This window comes from Ranitomeya imitator, chromosome 6 (assembly GCF_032444005.1).
Source record: "Ranitomeya imitator isolate aRanImi1 chromosome 6, aRanImi1.pri, whole genome shotgun sequence".
Lineage (NCBI taxonomy): Eukaryota > Metazoa > Chordata > Amphibia > Anura > Dendrobatidae > Ranitomeya > Ranitomeya imitator.
The window spans coordinates 84,037,112-84,061,812 of NC_091287.1; the positions used below are offsets into that span (position 1 = coordinate 84,037,112).

The 24,701-nt window shown below is 42.7% G+C and overlaps 1 protein-coding gene across 2 annotated transcripts in view; it reads right to left on the reverse strand.

The window, feature by feature from the left end:
* HDAC9 (histone deacetylase 9) overlaps positions 1 to 24,701 on the reverse strand; it is a 774,871-nt gene that overhangs the window by 668,335 nt on the left and 81,835 nt on the right. Inside the window, exon 2 of one of the 2 annotated variants that reach the window (XM_069729825.1) lies at positions 17,623 to 17,745. In XM_069729825.1, coding sequence (XP_069585926.1) covers positions 17,623 to 17,659 — 37 coding nt within the window. In that variant the 5' untranslated portion in view covers positions 17,660 to 17,745. Of the gene's footprint in view, positions 1 to 17,622; positions 17,746 to 24,701 lie in introns of those variants that run through there. The other variant, XM_069729826.1, reaches the window with a different exon arrangement.

The following is a 24,701-nucleotide window of genomic DNA, read 5'->3' on the forward strand; positions in this document are numbered from 1 at the left end:
TATTATTCCCATAAATACATTTCTTCATCTAAATAAAAAAAAACCCAATAAAAGTACACATATTTAGTATCGCCGCGTCCGTAACGACCCGACCTATAAAACTGTCCCACTAGTTAACCCCTTCAGTAAACACCGTAAGAAAAAAAAAAAAAAAACGAGGCAAAAAACAACGCTTTATTATCATACCGCCGAACAAAAAGTGGAATAACACGCGATCAAAAGGACAGATATAAATAACCATAGTACCGCTGAAAGCGTCATATTGTCCCGCAAAAAACGAGCCGCCATACAGCATCATCAGCAAAAAAATAAAAAAGTTATAGTCCTGAGAATAAAGCGATGCAAAAATAATTATTTTTTCTGTAAAATAGTTTTTATCGTATAAAAGCGCCAAACCATAAAAAAATGATATAAATGAGGTATCGCTGTAATCGTACTGACCCGAAGAATAAAACTGATTTATCAATTTTACCAAACGCGGAACGGTATAAACGCCTCCCCCAATAGAAATTCATGAATAGCTGGTTTTTGGTCATTCTTCCTCACAAAAATCGGAATAAAAAGCGATCAAAAAATGTCACGTGCCCGAAAATGGTTTCAATAAAAACGTCAACTCGTCCCGCAAAAAACAAGACCTCACATGACTCTGTGGACCAAAATATGGAAAAATTATAGCTCTCAAAATGTGGTATTGCAAAAAATATTTTTTGCAATAAAAAGGGTCTTTCAGTGTGTGACGGCTGCCAATCATAAAAATCCACTAAAAAACTCGCTATAAAAGTAAATCAAACCCCCCTTCATCACCCCCTTAGTTAGGGAAAAATAAAAAAAAATGTATTTATTTCCATTTTCCCATTAGGGCTAGGGTTAGGGCTAGGGTTAGGGCTAGGGCTAGGGTTAGGGCTAGGGTTAGGGTTAGGGCTAGGGTTAGGGCTAGGGCTAGGATTAGGGCTAGGGTTAGGGCTAGGGCTAGGGTTAGAGCTAGGGTTAGGGCTAGGGATAGGGTTAGGGCTAGGGTTAGGGCTAGGGTTAGGGCTAGGGTTAGGGTTAGGGTTAGGGCTAGGGTTAGGGCTAGGGTTAGGGTTGGGGCTACAGTTAGGGTTGGGGCTAAAGTTAGGGTTAGGGTTTAGATTACATTTACAGTTGGGAATAGGGTTGGGATTAGGGTTAGGGGTGTGTCAGGGTTAGAGGTGTGGTTAGGGTTACCGTTGGAATTAGGGTTAGGGGTGTGTTTAGATTAGGGTTTCAGTTATAATTGGGGGGTTTCCACTGTTTCGGCACATCAGGGGCTCTCCAAACACGACATGGCGTCCGATCTCAATTCCAGCCAATTCTGCGTTGAAAAAGTAAAACAGTGCTCCTTCCCTTCCGAGCTCTCCTGTGTGCCCAAACAGGGGTTTACCCTCACATATGGGGTATCAGCGTACTCAGGACAAATTGGACAACAACTTTTGTGGACCAATTTCTCCTGTTACCCTTGGGAAAATACAAAACTGGGGGCTAAAAAATAATTTTTGTGGGAAAACAAAAAGATTTTTTATTTTCACGGCTCTGCGTTATAAACTGTAGTGAAACACTTGGGGGTTCAAAGTTCTCACAACACATCTAGATAAGTTCATTGATGGGTCTATTTTCCAATATGGGGTCACTTGTGGGGGGTTTCTACTGTTTAGGTACATTAGGGGCTCTGCAAACGCAATGTGACGCCTGCAGACCAATCCATCTAAGTCTGCATTCCAAATGATGCTCCTTCCCTTCTGAGCCCTCCCATGCGCCCAAACGGTGGTTCCCCCCCACATATCGGGTATCAGCGTACTCAGGACAAATTGGACAACAACATTTAGGGTCCAATTTCTCCTGCTAACCTTGGAAAAATACAAAACTGGGGGCTAAAATATAATTTTTGTGGGAAAAAAATATTTTTTATTTGCACGGCTCTGCGTTATAAACTGTAGTGAAATACTTGGGGGTTCAAAGCTCTCACAACACATCAAGATGAGTTCCTTAGGGGGTCTACTTTCCAAAATGGTGTCACTTGTGGGGGGTTTCTACTGTTTAGGTACATTAGGGGCTCTGCAAATGCAATGTGACGCCTGCAGACCATTCCATCTAAGTCTGCATTCCAAATGGCGCTCCTTCCCTTCCGAGCCCTCCCATGCGCCCAAACGGTGGTTCCCCCCCACATATGGGGTATCAGCGTACTCAGGACAAATTGGACAACAACTTTTGGGGTCCAATTTCTCCTGTTACCCTAGGGAAAATACAAAACTGGGGGCTAAAAAATAATTTTTGTGGGAAAAAAATTTTGATTTATTTTTATGGCTCTGCATTATAAACTTCTGTGAAGCCCTTGGTGGGTCAAAGTGCTCACCACACATCCAGATAAGTTCCTTAGGGGGTCTACTTTCCAAAATGGTGTCACTTGTGGGGGGTTTCAATGTTTAGGCACATCAGTGGCTCTCCAAACGCAACATGGCGTCCCATCTCAATTCCTGTCAATTTTGCATTGAAAAGTCAAACGGCGCTCCTTCCCTTCCGAGCTCTCCCATGCACCCAAACAGTGGTTTACTGCCACATATGGGGTATCAGCGTACTCAGGACAAATTGGACAACAACTTTTGAGGTCCAATTTCTTCTCTTACCCTTGGAAAAATAAAAAATTGGGGGCAAAAATATAATTTTTGTGAAAAAATATGATTTTTTATTTTTACGGTTCTGCATTATAAACTTCTGTGAAGCACTTGGTGGGTCAAAGTGCTCACCACACATCCAGATAAGTTCCTTAGGGGGTCTACTTTCCAAAATGGTGTCACTTGTGGGAGGTTTCAATGTTTAGGCACATCAGTGGCTCTCCAAACGCAACATGGCGTCCCATCTCAATTCCTGTCAATTTTGCATTGAAAAGTCAAACGGCGCTCCTTCCCTTCCGAGCTCTCCCATGCGCCCAAACAGTGGTTTACTGCCACATATGGGGTATCAGCGTACTCAGGACAAATTGGACAACAACTTTTGGGGTCCATTTTCTCCTGTTACCCTTGGTAAAATAAAACAAATTGGAGCTGAAGTAAATTTTTTGTGTAAAAAAGTTAAATGTTCATTTTTATTTAAACATTTCAAAAATTCCTATTAAACACCTGAAGGGTTAATAAACTTCTTGAATGTGGTTTTGAGCACCTTGAGGGGTGCAGTTTTTAGAATGGTGTCACACTTGGGCATTTTCTATCATATAGACCCCTCAAAATGACTTCAAATGAGACGTGGTCACTAAAAAAAATGGTGTTGTAAAAATGAGAAATTGCTGGTCAACTTTTAACCCTTATAATTCCCTAAAAAAAAAAAAATTGGTTCCAAAATTATGCTGATGTAAAGGAGACATGTGGGAAATGTTACTTATTAAGTATTTTGTGTGACATATCTCTGTGATTTAATTGCATAAAAATTCAAAGTTTGAAAATTGCGAAATTTTCAAAATTTTCGCCAAATTTCCGTTTTTTTCACAAATAAACGCAGGTACTATCAAAGAAATTTTACCACTATCATGAAGTACAATATGTCACGAGAAAACAATGTCAGAATCACCAGGATCCGTTGAAGCGTTTCGGAGTTATAACCTCATAAAGGGACAGTGGTCAGAATTGTAAAAATTGGCCTGGTCATTGACGTGCAAACCACCCTTGGGGGTAAAGGGGTTAACATGCTGGTGGAGGTCTGGGATGGATTTTCTCGCAAAGAAGTGTCGACTGGGTAGGTCATAGCGTGGTACTGCATAGGCCATCAGGGCTTTGAAAGCTTCGCTTTCAACCAACCGGTAGGGCATCATCTCTAACAAGATTAGTATAGCAATGTGGGCATTCAAACCCTGTGTACACGGATGAGAGGATGAGTACATCCTTTTCCTAACGAGAGTCTCTTGTAGGGTGAGCTGGACTGGAGAGCTGCATATGGTGGAACTAGCGGGGGTGGTGGTGGACATGGCAGACTGAGAGAGGGTTGGTGATGGTATTCTTGCTGTTGGCCTACATACAGTGTTTCCTACCAAGAACCTGGTGATTCCCTGACTGCTTTGGCCTTGCGACGATACCTCCACATTTGCTGCAGGTGGTATCGTAAACGGTGGGCTTACAGTGAGGAAAGGAATGTAGCGTTGCTGACTAGCTTCATTGTGAGCGGGTGCAACAACTTTATGGGACGTTTGGTAGTTAGTCCAGGCTTGCAAGTGCATGGTGGTTAAATGTCTACGCATGCAACTTGTATTTAAATTTTTGACATTCTGACCTCTGCTAAAGGTCTTTGAGCATTTCTTACAGATCACTTTGCACCGATCATTCGGATCTTGGTTAAAAAATTGTCAGACTTCACTCTTTCTACTATCAAATACCTTTTCAGGCATTGCACACTGAGCTACTGTAACCGGATGGCCACGCTGTCCTACAACTGTTTTTGGTTTTGACACACGTTTTTGGCCAGATACGGGCCTGCCAGATGAAAGCTGTTGTGATGTTGATGCCTGCTGCGGCTCCTCCTCCGCTTCAGAGCTGCTGCCAGCAGCACCCTGTTCCCCCAATGGCTGCCAATCGGGGTCAACAACTGGGTCATCTATCACCTCCTCTTCTATGTCCGGTGTACCTTCCTCTGTGTCACCGTGTAAGCCGGTGCTAGAGCGTTCGGGACGGGCACCATAGTCTCATCAGGGTCAGATTCTGGCTCAGTACACTGCGAGGGCAATGTTGTGATCTGAGTCAATGGAACAGCATAATAATCTGGCTGTGGCTGTGCATCTGTGCACTCCATGTCCGATTCATCTTGTAATGGGCATGGCCTGTTAACAATTTCCCTTTCTAACCCAGGCACGGTATGTGTAAAGAGCTCCATGGAGTAACCTGTTGTGTCGCCTGATGCATCCTTCTCTGTTGTTCTGGGTGTAGGACACAAGGAAGCGACTTGTTCCTGACCGGGAGCATCCACTGACGACGCTCTGCTTTTAAATTTTGCACTTTCCAAAGAGGAGGCGAAAGAGCTAGAGGCAGAGTCAGCAAAGAAAGCCAAAACTTGTTCCTGCTGCTCCGGCTTTAAAAGCTGTTTTCCTACTCCCAGAAAAGGGAGCGTTCGAGGCCTTGTGTAGCCAGACGATGACGCTGGCTCAACAACTCGAGACTTAGGTGCTATAATGCTTTTCCCACGACCACCTGATGCTCCACCACCACTACCATCATTACCAGCTGGCAATGACCGCCCACAGCCACGACCTCTTCCACCAGACTTCCTCATTCTTGGAAAAATGAAACCAAACTAACAAACGTTATATGGTACTGTAAAACCAGTTAGAAGGTGTATGTAAAATTGTTGTGAGTTTAAAGGGACTCTGTCGCCTGAATTTGGAGGGAACAATCTTCAGCCAATGGGGCGGGGTTTTCGGGTGTTTGATTCACCCTTTCCTTACCCGCTGGCTGCATGCTGGCTGCAATATTGGATTGAAGTTCATTCTCTGTCCTCCGTAGTACACGCCTGCACAAGGCAATCTTGCCTTGCGCTGGCGTGTACTATGGAGGACCGAGAATGAACTTCAATCCAATAATGCAGCCAGTGGGTAAGGAAAGGGTGAATCAAACACCCAAAAACCCCACCCCTATGGCTGAAGATTGTTCCCTCCAAATTCAGGTGACAGAGTCCCTTTAAATCTCCCTTTATAGGTGTGTGAGACTGCTGGAAAAATCAGGCCCACTGTATTACACTACACAGTTTGAGTGTCAGAAAGTGGATGACAGATATGCCACAAACAGGACTGACGCAGATGCACTCAGTGGCAATATAAATCTCCCTTTTTTATGTGTGGGAGAATGCAGGAAAAAATCAGGCCCACTGTATTACACTACACAGTTTGAGTGGCAGAAAGTGGTTGGCAGATATATAAAAAAAAATACAAGGGCTGTAGTAGAATTTCAATCTCCCTACAATGATCAAAGGACAAGTATGGCAGCAATAAAAAGGACTGCTGCACACAAGAGTGTGGACAAAAATACAAGAGAACTGTGCAGAAAAGAAGGACCAACAGGATTTTTGCTTTGAAAAAAGCAGTTGGTTTGCACAGCGGCGTACAAACAGCAATGCAGCTATCAGGGAGCCTTATAAGCTACAGAGCTGATGCACAGAAATCTAGCCTCCACTGTCCCTGCAAAAAAAAGGTGGTGTTGGACAGTGGAAATCGCTACAGCACAAGCGGTTTGGGGGTTAAGCTTTCCTCCCTAACAATATCCCTGCTTCAGACGAAGCTACAGCAACCTCTCCCTATGCTCAGATCGGCAGAAGTAAGATGTCGGTCGACGTGCACGCCCCTTTATAGCCCCTGTGACGCCGCAGAAAGCAAGCCAATCACTGTAATGCCCTTCTCTAAGATGGTGGGGACTGAGACCTATGTCTTCACGCTGCCCACACTCTGCGTCCACCTTCATTGGCTGAGAAATGGCGCTGAACACGTCAAATGAAAACGCAACTTTGGCGCGAATATCGCATACCGCATGGCCGATCCTACCCTGGGATCGGGTCGGGTTTCATGAAACCCGACTTTGTCGAAAGTCGGCGACTTATGAAATTGGCCGATCCATTTCGCTCAACCCTATACTCTACCCTTATAAGCACAGTACTGTGACACATGCGGGGTAAGAATGCACCACATTGAGCCAAGCATGCTATAAATAGCACACGGTAGACAGGCTCCAAATTTTCCAAAATTCTGGGGTCCCTGGGTTTCCAGCTATTTCACTGCTGTGAGTTCACTTCTGCAACTTCATTTTAGTAATGGATAGTGATGGGCGAACCCCCGATGATTGGGATCGGTGGGTTCACCCGAGTTTTTTTGTAAAGTTCGAGCTCGGGGATGGAGATGAAGCGAACTTGCGTCCGAACCCTGAGCTTAGACTTTACAGATATGGAATTGGGTAGGGGGGCAGTAAAACAAAGCATAAAATTAATAATAAACATTATAATTATACTTACCTGTCCAGAGAAGCATCCTCCCGTCCCGCTAGACAGGTAAGTATAATTATAATGTTTATTATTAATTTTATGCTTTTACAGGCCCTGGACCCAAACTGGACCTGAACTGTAACACGGGTTTCCCATGGAAACCCATGTTCAGGACCTTGTGACCGAACACTATGTGTTTGGTACTGGTCCAGAACTTTACAGCACCAATAGGAAGCACTAGAGTTCAAGTCCTCTTCCTCTCTGAAGAGGCAATTTTTAAATTAAGTTTCCTAGATGAGCATTTCATGGCCTATAAGTCTTCTTACACTGGCATGTCAGCCATGTCACTCACCCAAAGGGGAAACCTTTCTCCTCAGATCGCAGTCAGAGACATCTCATACAACCAAATCAAATCTCTTACTTTGCACTTAAAAAGGGCAACACCCAAAATTGCCATCTCTGCCTTTTGGCTAGATCAAGTGTAGGATCATTCAAAAATGCAAGTTGGTGCTACCTCAGTAAATTGATACATTATGCACATTGAGTAGTACACCAAGTGGCTTATAAAGTCATCTGGAGAAGACCCTGATCATCCATGATCGAAGTCATTAGGTTCAGTAAGATTGAGATCCTTAGGTGCAAAGTGCCCCAGGAGTAGTGACCCTGGGATGCCAAAACTCACTGGGCATGGGAAACCAACTTGAGTTTTAGGTTCATTTTCACTTCACTTCACACTTTCATTCTTTTTGAGAACACACCCTTTTCCGAGCATTTTGGCTAGGATGGGCAATTTTGAAATATTACTAGAGGTTCGGACCATCCCGATTTTATTACACGTTAATGCTGGTGGGATGGCTTTTACTCTTTTTTTTTTTTTTTAATCAAAAACTGTGTTTACCAAGTGTTAGGACTGGTGGAACGCACCGAGTAAATAGTGAGATGATATTTGGTCCCTTTGCAGCCCGGGGTCCAACCTGCAGGAGAGAACCTGTTGCTGGCAAATGGCGGCACTATATGGCGGTGGAAGCGAACTCTGTTACATCACAGGGTCACGGTACCGCATCAAGAGCGCAAGCAAGGAGTCACAGAACTCAATCCCAAGACTCGGGAATAGAGTTCGTCTAGACCACTTGCGCTCGACACCGTTACTGGGTGTCAGACTATAACTAACAATAGTAAAATTAAGCACAAGAGTGCGAGCAGTGCCGCACTGGCGGATGCCACCAACCACCCAGATTTGGGTTAGAGAAGCGCTCTAATAGCGCATGGCGCCGCACCGGCGGTCACAGCAATAGACGCTGTATCGTATGTTTAATGTTGATAGCTTAGTCGGGCGCTAGACAGCAGACATCCACCTTATGCGAGCAGTCATACACAAGGGAGGGGATGTTTAAAGAATGACTTGCACTCATCAACACACACACATTTTCAAATGTACACTAGCGCATGGCCGTGCGGTCATGCAAACCTTTTATCACTGCAGCAAGTACAGGACCTTCCCAGAAGGACCAATGGGAGGCTGCCACAGAAGTTGAGCACCTTCAGGACCTTCCTAGAGGACCAATGGGATTTGCTGCAGTATCTGAGCATGTGACCCTTGATCTCCAACGAAAGATCTTACCCTGGGCATGCTCAGAAGGGGAAAAGTGGGACTAAAGGTACCGTCACACTCAGCAACTTTGCAAAGAGAATGACAACGATCCGTGACGTTGCAGCGTCCTGGATAGCGATCTCGTTGTGTTTGACATACAGTAGTGATCTGGATCCCGCTGTGCCATCGCTGGTCGGAGCTAGAAGTCCAGAACTTTATTTCGTCGCCAGGTCGGCGTGTATTGTATGTTTGACATCAAAACCAACGACGCCAGCAATGTTTTACATGGAGCTAACAACCAGCGAGAACGAGAAGTGAGTCGCCGTTACGTCACTGGATCGCTCCTGCATTGTTCTGGAGTTGCTGTGTTTGACGTCTCTACAGCGACCTAAACAGCGACGCTCCAGCAATCTAGTTTAGGTCGGCTCGTTGTCTATATCGCTGCAGCGTCGCTGAGTGTGACGGTACCTTTAGTCCCAAAAACGTCTGCTCGCCGCTGCCCAGTACTGGCTACAATGGCACAAGCTGGAAAGGCAGCAGTAACCCTTTGCACAGTGTCAGACTGAGTGAGACGCTGGGACCGATGTCTCCGCTGAGCAGGCTCCACTGCGGCAGGAGAAGAATGGGAGACCACAGCGGAGATGGCCCGAGACTCCCCTTGTGCAGAAGCGGGAACTCGACCCCTAACACCAAGTACCCTATGGTATTTATATGCACTATTGCTTTTTACTTATTTATATACATCAGGGTAAATATTCATTTTTATTGTTTCTGTCTTATGTTTTGTCTGTGTAATGGCCAGTGTGGACATGCTCCTATTTTGCATGCATACTAACTTATACTTCAGATCCACAAATTAATTACCAGTAGTACAGTACAGTTTACCCACATGCTAGCCAACTCGCTACAATATGAATACTCTCGGCAAAAAATCGAGTCAAAATAGCCAGTAAAATTACATCAAAATTTATTAATACACAAAATATAGCACCAAAAAATAACAAATTGTTAACAAAAAAATACAATTGTACAATACATGGGCTTTTAGAATCTTTAGGTGAATAAATCCACAGGTATAAAAATGAGGCTGGAGAAAGGTCAGGACATATGCATATATGAGGTGCAGCTACGGGGTATGTAATTTGTCACCATGGACTGCAGCCTATCCCATATATATAGCTGAATGTGCTCAAACTGACCGCGTGACATATAGAGCCGCGATCCCCACTCCTGCACCCAACATCAATATAAAATCATATTAAGTAAGACAAGGGTAGTTACCCATAGTGAAGATTGGTCCTGCCTTTGCCTTGGCCACATACCCCGACGCGCGTTTCGCGTTCAAAATACTGCTTCGTCAGGGTGCTTAACTTATACTTCACTTAATTTTGGGGGGTTAAATTTCAGGTTTCTGCACTCAGTGCAAGTAAGGGTGTGGCATACCTTTCTTTGAGCTGGACATTACTTTTATATAGCTTCCTATTTGCTAGGTATCCATATTCGGGACCCAGTCCTGCTCGGCCCTTACTTACATTAACGTCACTTTGACACATGGTAAGGTTTTAATACTAGAGGTTAGTAACATCCCAATTTGATGCTATTAGGATGGCTTTTATGCTTCTTTTTTTAATCAAAACCTGTGTTTACTAAGTGCCCAATGTTATTTATTAGAACTATTGCTTTTTGCTTAATTACTTACAGCAGGGTATATGTTCATTTTGTTTCTGTCTTAGGTTTTGTCTGTCATGACTGAGGCACAGATAGAGATGAGGATTGGTTTAGCTATGGAATTGAGCAGTCAGCCAGCCTTTTTAATTCACACCTGTAATCATATGCCGACAAAGGAAACGCTATAATGTATCTAGCACAAGACCGGGAGAAGACGAGCTGGATCTTCGGGTGAAATGACTACCATTGGTTAATTCATATTACTCACCAAAAGAGTAAAGGAATTGGTTATAAAATGATGATGGTCATGATATGACACAGTTTTTAATTGGCGCACCAATCATGTAGCTCCTTTATCCCAAATTTGGATCTTGCTTAGAGTCATCTTTTTTTTCATCTTTGCGAATAACAAAAGCAACTGACATAATGTACCAAGCAGGTCTATTTCCTGTACAATAGGTCTGATGACACAGAGAGCTCAGGAGAATTAGCCGCAAGAGAATAAAAGGTACAAAAATATAGTCTCAAATAGCAGGTCCAAAATCCCAGTGGTGATTAAACCAGATGGTTCTATTTCAGAAAAGCACCACTTATGAGACCGGGAAGAACAATCAACAGCGATGCCCACCCCCTGTCACACCAGGACAACTGAGGACAAGACCTGTCTGACTATTAGTGAGTTATCGAATACTGGCTCATACCTTACAGAAGAAGCTATTCCAATTTCCCAGCCAAGAAGCTGTAAGAGTTGAAGGACTATTTCATTGTTGAGATGTTTTCTGTAAGGCAGCAGTCACCTTGATTCTCTAACAAGATTCTCCGATTGTATATATTCCTACTGTTGCTGGTCTAGGTTAACTTTTATGAGGTTATTATATTAGAGGAGATGTTTCAGCTCTGGCACTGTGAGCAGCATAATTATAATACTACGGATAATAACTTCAGTAATAAAGAAATGCCACACCACATCTATTATTTCAGCAGTTTAGCGCTCGGCATATCCTCTTCACTTTCAGCTCTATGTCAAAGCAAGCTGACACAATGTATATTATTTTAATGCCAGCGTATAAAATATTCAACTAGTGTAGCGATTTCGTACTATCGGAAACAGTCTCAGTGCCGTCACAATTTAATATATTTCATACAATATCCTGGTGAACAGTTTATTTATCTAATTTAAGTTCTAAGCTTTATCAAAACCTATAGATCTAGGACATTAATTCAGTAATTAAAGGGGAAATTACCGGTAAGTCAAAAGGTCTTCTGTTATGGCATATATTGGATAAAACTGTATTGGTAATTTATTTTAGACCACCAGTTTTCTGCATATGATGAGCTTTAACACCTTTAGACTCTGATTACAGATTTCCGCTACTAGAAATACAAAGCAACATAATAAGAAAACTGCTGTTGGTTTGAATGGTCCTGTGCTTAAAAGTAAAAAAAGCTCTAAGCAGCGGCAAAGGGGTTTATGCTCAGGGGTTGTAAGATCACAATGAATTCACATGCTTAACAATTCTATTGACATGGCAATGAGACACATGATGTTCTCAAAAAAGGTTCTGTAGCCTGTGACGAGTCCATCGGCAAAGAGGCTCCAGTAATCCTCTGAACTGTAAACAGGAACCATCAGCAAAGCTAAAGTTGCCAGTTATTGCTCTCATTTTATTCTCACTGCTCCCCTGAGTATTCATTTTTTTTATTTATTTATTTTTAATCCGCCATACGGTTGCAGAGATATGGATTTTTATATTTAGTGCTTTTTTTGGCATTGCTCATCTACTATATAATCATCTAATTCTGTCTGTTTGTCTGTAACAGAAATCCTATGTCACTGATTGGTCGTGCCAGCCGCCCGCGACCAATCAGTGACTGGCGCAAATTGGCGTGGGATTTGAACCACGCTTCGCTGATTGGTCAGCCCGGCCGGCTGTGACCAATCAGCGATATTGGCACAGGATTTAAACACCGCTTCGCTGATTGGTCGCTCCCGGACGGCCGCGACCAATCAGCAATATTGGTGCACAATTTAAACCCCGCTTCGCGGATTGGTCGCACCCGGCCAGCCGCAACCAATCAGTGATATTAGCGCGGAATTTAACCCCCACTCACAGCGCGACGTAGTTCACTCACGTTTACTGAACAAGTTCTGTCAGTCACAGTGTGATGTAGTTCAGTCATGTTTACATATTCTAGAATACCCGATGCGTTAGAACCGGGCCACCATCTAGTATGGTAATAATGCAGAGCAGGTTGAAGGCATACACCTATAGAATCCTGTAAGCACCATCCCATTGGTAAATGTAAAGGGGCGGAGCTTACAGGATTCTCTGGGGCGGGTCTTTAGGCTGACCTGCAGTATTACAATGTGAGCAACATTCCCTTACAATTGATGCTCTGTTCAGTTAGGCTTGGTGGTTTCTGGTCACACATGGTGGGAAGGACACTTGAAAATGCTGAAGGAAGTTTTACAATGTTCATGTCAGGCATTTATACTCCTGATCACAGGAATAATCCTTAGGGCAGGTTCACACAAGTGTTAAAAAAAAATCATCAGAGTTTCATCCAGAAAACTTGGATGATTTTTCTCACTTGTCATCCGTATGCAATTTGTTGGTTTACAGCAGCTGTTTTTAATTTACAAGACCACTTACAGTTTCCTATGTTACATAGTTACACAGGCTGAAAAAAGACCTACATTAGGTCCATGAAGCTCAACCTTTCTCCACTAATGATGCGTTTTTTGTCACCAAATTATATATAACCCTCAATGTTATGTGTACCTCTTGTGGTCGGCATTCCACAGTCTGGCTGCTCTAACTGTAAAGAACCCTTTTCTATTTAGCTGCCGGAATCGCCTTTCTAACACCCATGATGAGTGCTCCCTATTCCTCTGTACGGTCTTTGGAAGGAATAGTTCATGTGCAAGTCCTCTGTACTGACCAAACCTATATTTATACATGTAAATGAGATCTCCTCTGAGGCGTCTTTCTTCTAAGCTAAACGAACCCAACTTTTCCAACCTGTCATAATATGGCATCATATCATAACTTCAGAATATCCTTTTTAAATTGTGGAGCCCAAAGCTGGATCCCATATTCTAGATGTGGCCTCACCAGGCATTTAAAAAGGGGTAATACATAAAAAAATTGTAATGTATCTGAAAAATGGATGCTGTTTTGTGGCTCCATATGTGAAATTGCTTGTCTGCACTGCCCCACTGAATAACATTGGCCTGAGTGAAGCTATTTTTTATTGACAGTGCCTGGATTGAAAATACGGTTGTGTGAACAAGCTCTTATGATATATTTCTAAAAGTTCTTTCATGTCTCTGAAACTCCATTCTCCATGCAGAGACGGCCAATCTAGTTCGGCCTAAAGTGCTTTGATGGAAGCTATCGCACAGTCGGTGGCTCACAACATCATGGGGGCAACTAAAGTGAAAAATCAGACAAAATACTGCATAGAACCTACAAATCACATATCACAATGCACGCTGTAACTCTAACCTATGTGTACAACATTGTATTACCACAGGTATCTAATACAGTGACAGTAGACTCCAGAGCTATAACATCAGGACCAAGTTTTCCACCATGTCAACCATCAAACAGCAGACTATCTGCAACCATCACTTTAAAAGAATGTGTCATCGAAAAAAGGCTTATAGTATTTTTCTGCTATATGTATTTTTATGTTTTATTAATTTGATAGTCTGTCTTCCATATCATCATCTTTATTAAAATGGACACCATGTCTTTTTTTGTACTGTAATTTCCTGCTGTTTTAGGAAACAACACATGTATTTAGCACAATGAAGACTATGACCCATGAAAAAAATCATTGTCAAGGGAGGCAAAGCAGTTTCAGCTGTAATATCGAATATTGTGACTGGGGGTTCCCGTATTATAATAATAATTGCCAAAAACTTTAAAAAAAATCAGTGTAATATGAAAACCTGATTCAAGCAATAGTTGATTTTCTGAAGGCACATTCACTTTGGGGATCTTGCTCTGCTATGAGTCATTTACTGCTGCTCGCAAGTTAACATTTGCCAGTCTCCCTTCTGATCTGCAACTGTAGATTTGGAAAGACATCCGATAATTTGATTTGGATTACTAAGGTGGCAGAGGCTGACCTGGCATTTATGAAGTGGTTCATGTATTGCATTTTTTATTGTTACCGAAATAAACTCCAAAAAAAACATAAAGGAACCATTTGTAAAATTCTATTTATAGATATTGCAAAAAAGAAAGAGATTCAGCCACTTAGGTGATTAGTGTTAGTTGTATTACTGGGATGTACAATCTCTATCTGTCGTTTATTCCAGATTTCTGTAGAACAGTAATTCCATTCTGATTTATCTGCCATCAAACGAACCCGCTAATTAAAGGATTGCCTCTTTTTCTCTCTAGCAAACCAAATTGCTGATTTTACTACTTGGTTAAATGCTTTGTATTTCTCTACTGGTAGGAAATACACAAATATGAATGTGCCCAACAGTCTGAGAAATCCAAACCAATCTAGAAAGAAACTACAGTTGTGTAAGTGTTTGCCCCCTTCCTGATCTCCTATTCTTTTTCATGTTTGTCACAATAAAATGTTTCAGATCTCCAAACAAATGTAAATATTAGACAAAAATAACACAAGTAATCACAAAATGAAGTTTATGAATGAAGGTCTTAATTATTCAGGAAAAAATAAATCCAAACCTACACCGCCCTCAGGTTAAGGGTAAGTACACATGACGCCAAATTTGTTGGGATGCAGAAGTTTCAGGATACACTGGCTTCTTTTCCCCTGCAGCGTCTTTTTATTTTGCCCCTTTCCGGACATTTCCTGAGCGCTTTGTGCAGCGTTTTTGGCCACCAGCTTTTTTTATTATTATTTTTTTATATAAACTATTGAACTAAAGCCTCTGAAGAATGTACTTGTCACTTCTTTTAACCACTTCACATCTTTAAAGACCTGAGGTGGTTAAAAAAACTTAAGACTGAACATCTGAACAGCAGGTCAACTTATAAAGTATATGCATACATTTATTATTTTTAGTGTTTATTTACCGTATATACTCATGTATAAGTTGACACAAGTATAAGCCAAGGCACCTAATTTGGCCATGAAAAACTGAGAAAACGTATTGGCTCGAGTATAAGCTGGGTATGCATTGTACCCTCATCCCTATCCTGGTATGCATTGTCCCCTCATCCTATCCTTGTATACATGGCTCCCCATCCCTGTCCTTGTATGCATTGCCCCCTAATCCCTATCCTTGTATACATGGCTCCCCATCCTTGTCCTTGTATGCATTGCCCCCTAATCCCTATCCTTGTATTCATGGCTCCTCATCCCTATCCTTGTATGTATGGCTCCTCATCCCTATCCTTATATGCATGGCTCCTCATCACTATCCTTGTATGCATGGTTCCTCATCCCTATCTTTGAATGCATGGCCCTATGAGAAAAGCATTAAAAACTCCTTCTTACCTTCCCTGCGTGCCCTTGCAGCATTCTGTCCCAGCCTCCAGCAGCTCCTGCTGCTGAACGATCACATGTCCCCATTCATTAAGGTAATGAATATTTACCTCTCTCCCTTCACTGGAGACATGTAATCGCTTGGCCACAAGAGCTGCTGGAAGCCGGAACAGGATGCTGCGAGGGCGCGCAGGGAAGATAAGTAGGAGCTGCCGGAAACTGGCGGCTGTGGCTTTAACTGCGCGTGCTATAAGAGAAATGAATTTTCAGTCTTAATATATTGCAATTATCATTTTGCACAGCACTGTGTACTTACAATTGCTCATTTTCCCTTTCTACCCACCTAATTAGTCTCTTTTCTCTGCACTATGTAGAAAAGAAGTCTTTATTCCCTGCAAAAATCATTCCCTCCTTCAATTCCTGACCCAGCTGCTCCCTCCTTTCCCTGCCAAGGACTTTGCAGTGTTAAGAAATGCAGTTCTTAGGCTGTGGTCATGCCATCACTATTTGGTCAGTATTTCACATTTCCTAATGCAAATTATGCAGGAAAAACAGACTTCCTGTTTCTACATAGATCTTAGTAGGATACAACTAGCTAGCTTTTAATCACGGTATGTCATAGATCTAATGGAAAAGAGAAGAATTATCTGGGTAGAAAGTCAAAATGAGCAATTGTAAGTACACAGTGCTGTAAAGAATGGTGACTGCAATATATTAAGAGGATAAACCTTTGATGGGAGGAGGAGTGCTTCTTTAACTCTTCAACATGCAAAGCACCAAGTTTGTACATCACCAATGTCTTTAATTTAAGCAAAGTAACAAAATATAGCCTTAATTTAATTATAACCTCAACCACCTCAGCTTAGTACATGTAATCTTCCCCATTACACATTGTTATGAGTAGTAACTAATAACTGGAAGACGTCGTTCCCAATGTCCCCAGTAGCCTTTGTTTTCCTATATGTCTCTTGCATGTGTTCAATACCTTGGACTCATTTCTGATGCTTATCTTTGGAACCCATGTCTGTTTCTTTTTTAACAATCTGTGAACAGCATGTCAAATCTATCTGAAACTAAAAATATCCCCTTGATGCAACTCATTTATTTGATGCAGCTTATTTCATTAACTGAATGGGACTAAAAAGGGCCAGCTGCGTACGGGTGAGCAACTCTGTCTATGCAAAAATTTACAGGAGTGACGCGGCCAGTTGGTCATGCCATGATCAGACCACCACATATCACATATCTATGGTCTATCCTTAAACTAGACAGTTTTTAAAGTATAATTTCGAAGATCATAATTCAACCCCTGTACATAGAATAACTTACTGATCACTAGTGGTCTGGTTGTTGAGACCCCAGGGATCCTGACATCAGGACTCTACCGCCCTGCTGTGAATGTAATGGAGGTGGGCATGCTGAACCTCTGCTCCAATGAGTGCCAATGCGACTGCCGGAAAAGCCAAGCACTGAGCTCAGCTATTTTCAGTAGTCCCTTTGATAATGAATGTATCAGACACCAAACAAGAGCACCTCTACTCCACTGAGGACTGAGTCCCATTCCAGGAGTCCCAGAGCCAGCTCGTGGGATCGCTGGGGAACTCAGTGGTCGGACCCTAATAAATGCAAAAAATCAAAGCAGTGTCTTCTTATTAGAGAGAGACATGTAAGACCCAGGAGCTGGGACCCATAAAAATTTACATATATTTCTGGGAAAAGTGGCCAAACATTGTAGGAATAATGTAGGAATAAAAATACTGTTCTGCCTCCATTGACGTCAAAGGACATTTGTAGAATGTATGTATGGATATATGAAAGACGTCTGTTCAAATTCTTCAACTCCTTCAAGCAATCATTGCATAACACTATTCATTAAAAAAATTGAAATGATGTAAATTGATATATTGGTAAATAAAAAGGCTGACCTGGTTGTGCTGTGGAGCTCACGCTTGGAGATGACATGCTGACCAACTCTGATAGAACTCAAATCCACGATCTTGTAGAGACAGGGAAAGATGTTTCAATATTGGGTAGGTCAAGTGAAAGATCTGCAAACCAGAAGGAAAAAGTTTGACCTCCACTATCCTTTAGTGTTTCAGAAGGCATAATTCAAAATATTGTTACAAAATACCCGCATTTGTGGAATAGCATTAAAAAAAAAATCTACCTTACATTGCTTCTTTGCTATTATCCTATTTGCATGCTAAAAACAAAATTATCTTCAAAACAAAACAGAAAACTGTAACACTCGCTGAATGATTTAGTGAAACAATAAGAATTTTCGGTTTCATGAGCCCAAGTAATTCAATCCAAAGCGGAAAGATTCCAAACCTATTCTTCTGTATAACTAAGGAACTGAAATGCTCTGATCCTGGGCTTGCTTAAACACAATGCAGAAAATTATATAAATAGGGATTGAACTCCCCTGTGTAAGCCCTTGATGGTAATTCACTAATGCACAATGTGCTCTGCAATATGTATCTCTATAATGGAGAACTACTTACAAAAGAAGACTAAAAAGTAAAAGGCAGACCGGAAGAGAGCCGGCTGGCTGGAGAGACAAATCTTCATTTATTTTGGAAAATTACAAAATGTGCGGCACAATATCATAAGCAGAAGATAATGGTTTATTTAAGGTCTTACAAGATAGACAAATAATAGCTATATTGTAAGAACTGTAATCACACTCCATCAAAAATGATTCTAGAAGCATGAAATTGGTAACCAGGTACTTTTGGGTGAGTGTGTGCTGATATACAGAAATGAACTGGAACAAAAAAAAGGGAATTTGTCAGTAGGATCAACCCTCCTAAGTTGTCTATTTGGGAATGTAGGTTATAGGAACCTGAATAAAATGATACCTTGATATCATCGATCCGATGTCTTATTCTAGAAAAATCCACAATTTTCTTAATATGTAAATGAGTTGTGAAGATCTATGGGCTGGACATAGATCTCCCTGACATTCTACCTCCAGAGCTTTTTTTTAAACTAAAGGGGGGGGGGATTACCAGAGTGAGACATGTAATATCTGACAGTCTGCACTCCTGATCTACATGTCTCACACTGGTGATGCCCCTTTCATTTAACCCCATTAACCTGCAAGCCTGTTCTCACCTTCATGACTGTGACGGGGTGTACGGCAGAGCAAGAAGGGACAACAGGCCGAGGGATGATTCAACAGATTTATTATCAAGAACGCTGGAACAACACATGCAGGTAGATCTACAGAGTCCACAATTAGTCCAATGGAACAGGTTCGGGGGCACCTCCCGATAATCCTTGTGCCAGGTAACAAAGCAATAGTCCACAATTAGTCCAAGGGATCCCAAAACAATCTCACGAACGACGAGATATGTCCTCTGCTCAAGTCTCGCCCCGTTCGCTTCCGCAGTCCCAGATGGACATGGGATCTTGCCTCAGCTAAGAATCCCCACTCCTTCTCCTTCAAGGATCAACTCACATCTGATCTCAAAATAAGAATGGATTGTCTGAGCTCCTGGGATCCGCCCATGAAGGGGTAGGGGTTACACCTTCTATTCAATGGTTGGGTCCACCAGAAGATTCTAGACTGGTGGGCTCCAGGCAGTCTATGTAATATGTACATTTGACTAGCCACCTGCTGTGAGGAAGAATGGCTATTCCTCCACTAGTGATGTTGACAAATCTTAATTACATTAGAGCTTTGGGCTGCAAGTATTGGGGGAAGGAGACATTGTTACAGGTGAACTCCCAGCCAAGAAAATACATAAATTACAGCTAATAGAAACCAGAGAACAGTTACATACATCAAATGGCATATTATTCAAATACAGGACAGGGCAAAAGTACATATCATGACAATGACCAGGCCAAATTTTGCAATTTTGAACAGTGTCACTTTATGAGGTAAGAACTCTGGAATAGATCCCAGTGATTCTGAGAACGTTTTTTCGTGACATATTGTACTTCATAACAGTCAAAAAATGTTTTCAATATGACTTTCGTTTATTTGTAAAAAAATGGGAAATTTGGAAAATATTTAGCAATTTTCAAACTTTTAATTTTAATGCCATTAAATAAAAGATATGTCACACAAATTAATAAATAACATTTCCCATATGTCTACTTTACTTTGGTACAATTTTTAAAACATAAATATTTTTGTTAGGAAGCTAGAAGGGTTAAAAGTTGACCAGCAATTTCATTTTTCCAACAAAATTTACAAAATTATTTTTTTAGGGACCACATCACATTTGAAGAGACTTTAAGGGGCCTATATGACAGAAAATACCCAAAAGTTACACCTTTCTAAAAACTGCACCATTGAAGGTGCTCAAAACCACATTCAAAAAGTTTATTAACCTTTCAAGTGCTTCATAGGAATAAATGTGGAAGGAAAAAATGAACATTTAACTTTTTTCATTCTCAAAAATTTTACTTTAGACCTAAATTTCTTTATTTTTGCAAGGGAAACAGGAGAAAATTGACCCAAAATTTGTTTTTCAATGTCTCCTGAGTACGTCAATACCCCATATGTGTGGGAAAAGTACTGTTTGTGTGCAGAGCAGGCCTTGGAAGGGGAAGGAGCACAGTTTGACTTCTTGAACGTAAAATTGGCTAGAATTGAAAGCTGACGACATGTCCCTTTTGGAGAACCCCTGGTGTGCCTAAACAGTGGAAACCCCCAACAAGTGACCCCATTTTGGAAACTAGACCCCTCAGGGAATTTATCTAAATCTGTAGTAAACACCTTGAACCAAAGGAGCTTCACAGAAAATTATAATATTGAGCCATGAAAACAAAAAATCACACCATTTTTTCACAAAAATGTTCATTCAGCCCCAAATTTGTTATTTTCACAAAGGTAACAGGAGAAATTGCACCATACGCAATTTCTAAGTGTGCTGATACCCCATATGTGGAGGAAAACTACTGTTTGGGCGCATAGCAGAGCTTGGAAGGGAAGGAGCTCAATTTGACTTTTTGAATCCTAAATTTGCTGGAAACATTAGTGAACGCCATGTCCAATTTGGTGAGCCCCTGATGTGACCAAACAGTAGAACCCCCCACACAAATGACACTATTTTAAAAACTAGACCCCTCGAGGGGTCTAAATATTTATCTAAATGTTTGGTGATCACCTTGAACCACCAGGTGCTTCACAGAAGTTTATATCGTTGAGCTGTGAAAATAAAAAATCATATTTTTCCCACAAAAAAGTTATTTTAGCCCCATTTCTTTTAAGTTTAACCACTGTAACATGAGAAATTGCACCATACAATTTGTTGTGCAATTTCTCCTGAGGGTGTCATGTTGTGTTTGGAGAGGTTGTGCCTAAACCGTGGAAACCCCACACAAGTGACGCCATTTTTTAAACTAGACCCCTCAAGGAATTTAACTAGACATGTGGTGATCAGCTTGAACCCTCAAGTGCTTCACAGAATTTTACAATGGTGATATGTGAAAATGAATTTTTCCCACAAACTTTGTTTTAGTCCCAAATTTTTCATTTTTACAAGGATAGAAGGAGAAAATGGACGACAAAATTTGTTCTAAATTTTTCATTTTTACAAGGATAGAAGGAGAAAATGGACGACAAAATTTGTTCTAAATTTTTCATTTTTACAAGGATAGAAGGAGAAAATGGATGAAAAAATTTGTTCTACAATTTCTCTTGAGTGCGCCAATATCCCATATGTGGTCGAAAACTACTTTTGAGGCACAGTGCTGGCTCAGAAGGGAAGAAGCGCCATATTGGAGTTCAGATTTTGCTGGAATGGTTTGAGGGTATCATGCCACACTGACAGAGCCCCTGAAGTGCCACAACAGCAGAACTCCCCCTCAAGTTTTTAATTTTTCGAAGGGCTAATAGGAAAAAATTGACCTGTTTGTTGTAAACGTTTCTCCTTGGTGCACCAATATCCTACATGTAAACGGGAAATACTTTTCAGGCACAGTGCAAAGCTCAGAAGGGATAGAACGACACATCAGAGTACAAATTTGTCATGATATGTACTTTTGCCCTGTCCTGTATTTGAATAATATGCCTTTTGATGTAGGTAACTGTTCTCTGGTTTCTATTAGCTGTAATTTATGTATGTGCTGGGAGTTCACCTGTAACAATATGTCTCCTTCCCCCAATACTTGCAGCCCTAAGCTATAATGTAATTAAGCTTTGTCAACATCACTAGTGGAGGAATAGCCATTCTTCCTCACAGCAGGTGGCTAGTCAAATGTACATACTACATAGACTGCCTGGAGCCCACCAGTCTAGAATCTTCTGGTGGACCCAACCATTGAATAGAAGGCGTAACCCCTACCCCCTTCATGGGCGGATCCCAGGAGCTCAGACAATCCATTCTTATTTTGAGATCAGATGTGAGTTGATCCTTGAAGGAGAAGGAGTGGGGATTCTTAGCTGAGGCAAGACCCCATGTCCATCTGTGACTGCGGAAGCGAACGGGGCGAGACTTGAGCTGAGGACATATCTCGTCGTTCGTGGGATTGTTTTGGGATCCCTTGGACTCGTGTGGACTATTGCTTTGTTAGCTGGCACAAGGATTATCGGGAGGTGCCCCGAACCTGTTCTGTTCGACTAATTGTGGACTCTGTAGATCTACCTGCATGTGTTGTTCCAGCGTTCTTGATAATAAATCTGTTGAATCATCCCTTGGCCTGTTGTCCCTTCTTGCTCTGCCGTACACCCCGTCACAAACTGGTGGCAGCAGTGGGATCAGAGCAGAAGGAATGGAGGACAACGGCCCATCAACATCGAGAACCAGCACCACAGAGTACAAGAACTGGAGTTTGGGGAGCCTACTATCAAAGGCCCGGGAAGTAGGAGTCCGTTTTATAGGACTCTACAAGGAGCAGCTTATTGAGGCTTTGGAAGGAGTTCGCCTGCAAGATGACGCTGAGGAAGGATCCTCACAGCAAATGGAGGAAAGAAGGCAGCCGGAGGTAAATACCCAAAAAAGTCAGTGGGTTGTGTGGTACGAGGAGGAGTTGGCATTGCTGGGAGAAGAGGCCACCATAGACTATAAGATGGAGGCCATTCACAGAGCTCAGGAGAGGGAGAGGGAGGCCATTCACAGAGCCGAGGACAGAGCTCAGGAGATGGCATTGCTGGAGAGGCAGATCGCTTTGGAAGCAGCTAGAAGCTCCAGACAGACTCTAACCCCAGCACCCACCATGAGGGAACTCCCCAGAGTGTCCCGCAAAGACTTCAAGCCCTTTAATGAGGCTGCAGGCGACATTGAGGGCTTCTTCCAGGACTTTGAGCATCAGTGTCGATTAATGGAAGTCCCGGAAAGGGACCGAGTCCGACATCTGGTGGGGCTCTTAGAGGGTGGCGCTGCCGCAGCCTATAGAGCTATGGACCCTCAGGGGAACTGTGAGTATGCGGAGATTAAACGGACTATTCTAGAACATTATGCTGTTACCCCAGACACTTACAGGACTCAGTTCCGTACTTTAGCCTGTGATGAGGAAGTGTCTTTCAAGATGTATGCCCACAGACTCAAACAGATATGTCATCGCTGGCTGGAGGCAGATGAAGCCTTAACCTGGGAGACCTTCCTCCAGGTTATCCTAAAAGAGCAGTTTTACTTCAAGTGCCCTGCTGAGATCCGGGAATGGGTGCGTGTGAGGAGACCAGCCACTGTGGAGGAAGCTGCAGCTCTAGCTGATGAGGCTCTCACCATCAAGCCTCAGTGGAGGGTTCTGTTGGAGGATGGAGAGAGGCCTACCAGCTCCACAACACCGGTGGCCCCCTGTTCTTCTGTCCCCATTGTTCCCCGTTCCTCTAAGCCACCACCTCATGCTGATACCCGTGTAAATGTGCCTCCAGTTGCTTCTACTGCGTTTTCTGGAATACGACGAGGAGAGGAAGTAGCAGAGCGCAGGTGTTATGGTTGTGGGCATCTGGGGCATCTGCAGGCCTCATGCCCAGCCAGCTCATGGAGAAGTCGTCCTCAAACCCCTACAGCACCTTCAGGTGGAAGCCGGCCTCCAGGTTCCCTTACCCCTCGCCCAAGAGGACGCCTTGGATGGAGTGAGACCCAGCAGAGATGCTATCGATGTGGACAGCCGGGGCATCTGCAAGCCTCCTGCCCAGCTGTTCAAATGAGGATTAATCCTGTACCCAGTCGTATTATTAATTATGTACACCCAAGTGCCATGGAGGACGACGTGTCACCACTACGTGAGGACTGGCCTAGTGCCTCACCCACCCATGTTGCACCACTAGGAGTTTATGGTGTGCGACCCGCAGCTATGACGACTTCTGCTCATCGAGGTAAGCACTTGCAGGAGGTCGTGCTGGATGGACAGAGACTTATTAGATTTTGTGACTCAGGGGCTTTCCTCACACTGGCTGATCCCCGAGTGGTTCGGCCTGAGGCAATCCATCGAGGACCTGGGATTGTCATTGAACTGGCTGGTGGACAATGGAGGACTATTCCCACAGCCACTGTGGATCTGAACTTTGGTTTTGGGGTCAGGCGATGTGTGGTTGGGGTGATGGGTGGTCTGCCTGCAGGTGTTCTCCTGGGCAGTGATGTGGGAGAGCTACGATGCCAATTCGTGGCTGCATGAAGCCACATGTAAGTTACGCTCTGCCTGTGTGTACTTAACCAGCGACCTGTAGAGGTCCCTGGTACGTACACAAATTGGGAGGGGAAGGGATTGTCATGATATGTACTTTTGCCCTGTCCTGTATTTGAATAATATGCCTTTTGATGTAGGTAACTGTTCTCTGGTTTCTATTAGCTGTAATTTATGTATGTGCTGGGAGTTCACCTGTAACAATATGTCTCCTTCCCCCAATACTTGCAGCCCTAAGCTATAATGTAATTAAGCTTTGTCAACATCACTAGTGGAGGAATAGCCATTCTTCCTCACAGCAGGTGGCTAGTCAAATGTACATACTACATAGACTGCCTGGAGCCCACCAGTCTAGAATCTTCTGGTGGACCCAACCATTGAATAGAAGGTGTAACCCCTACCCCCTTCATGGGCGGAT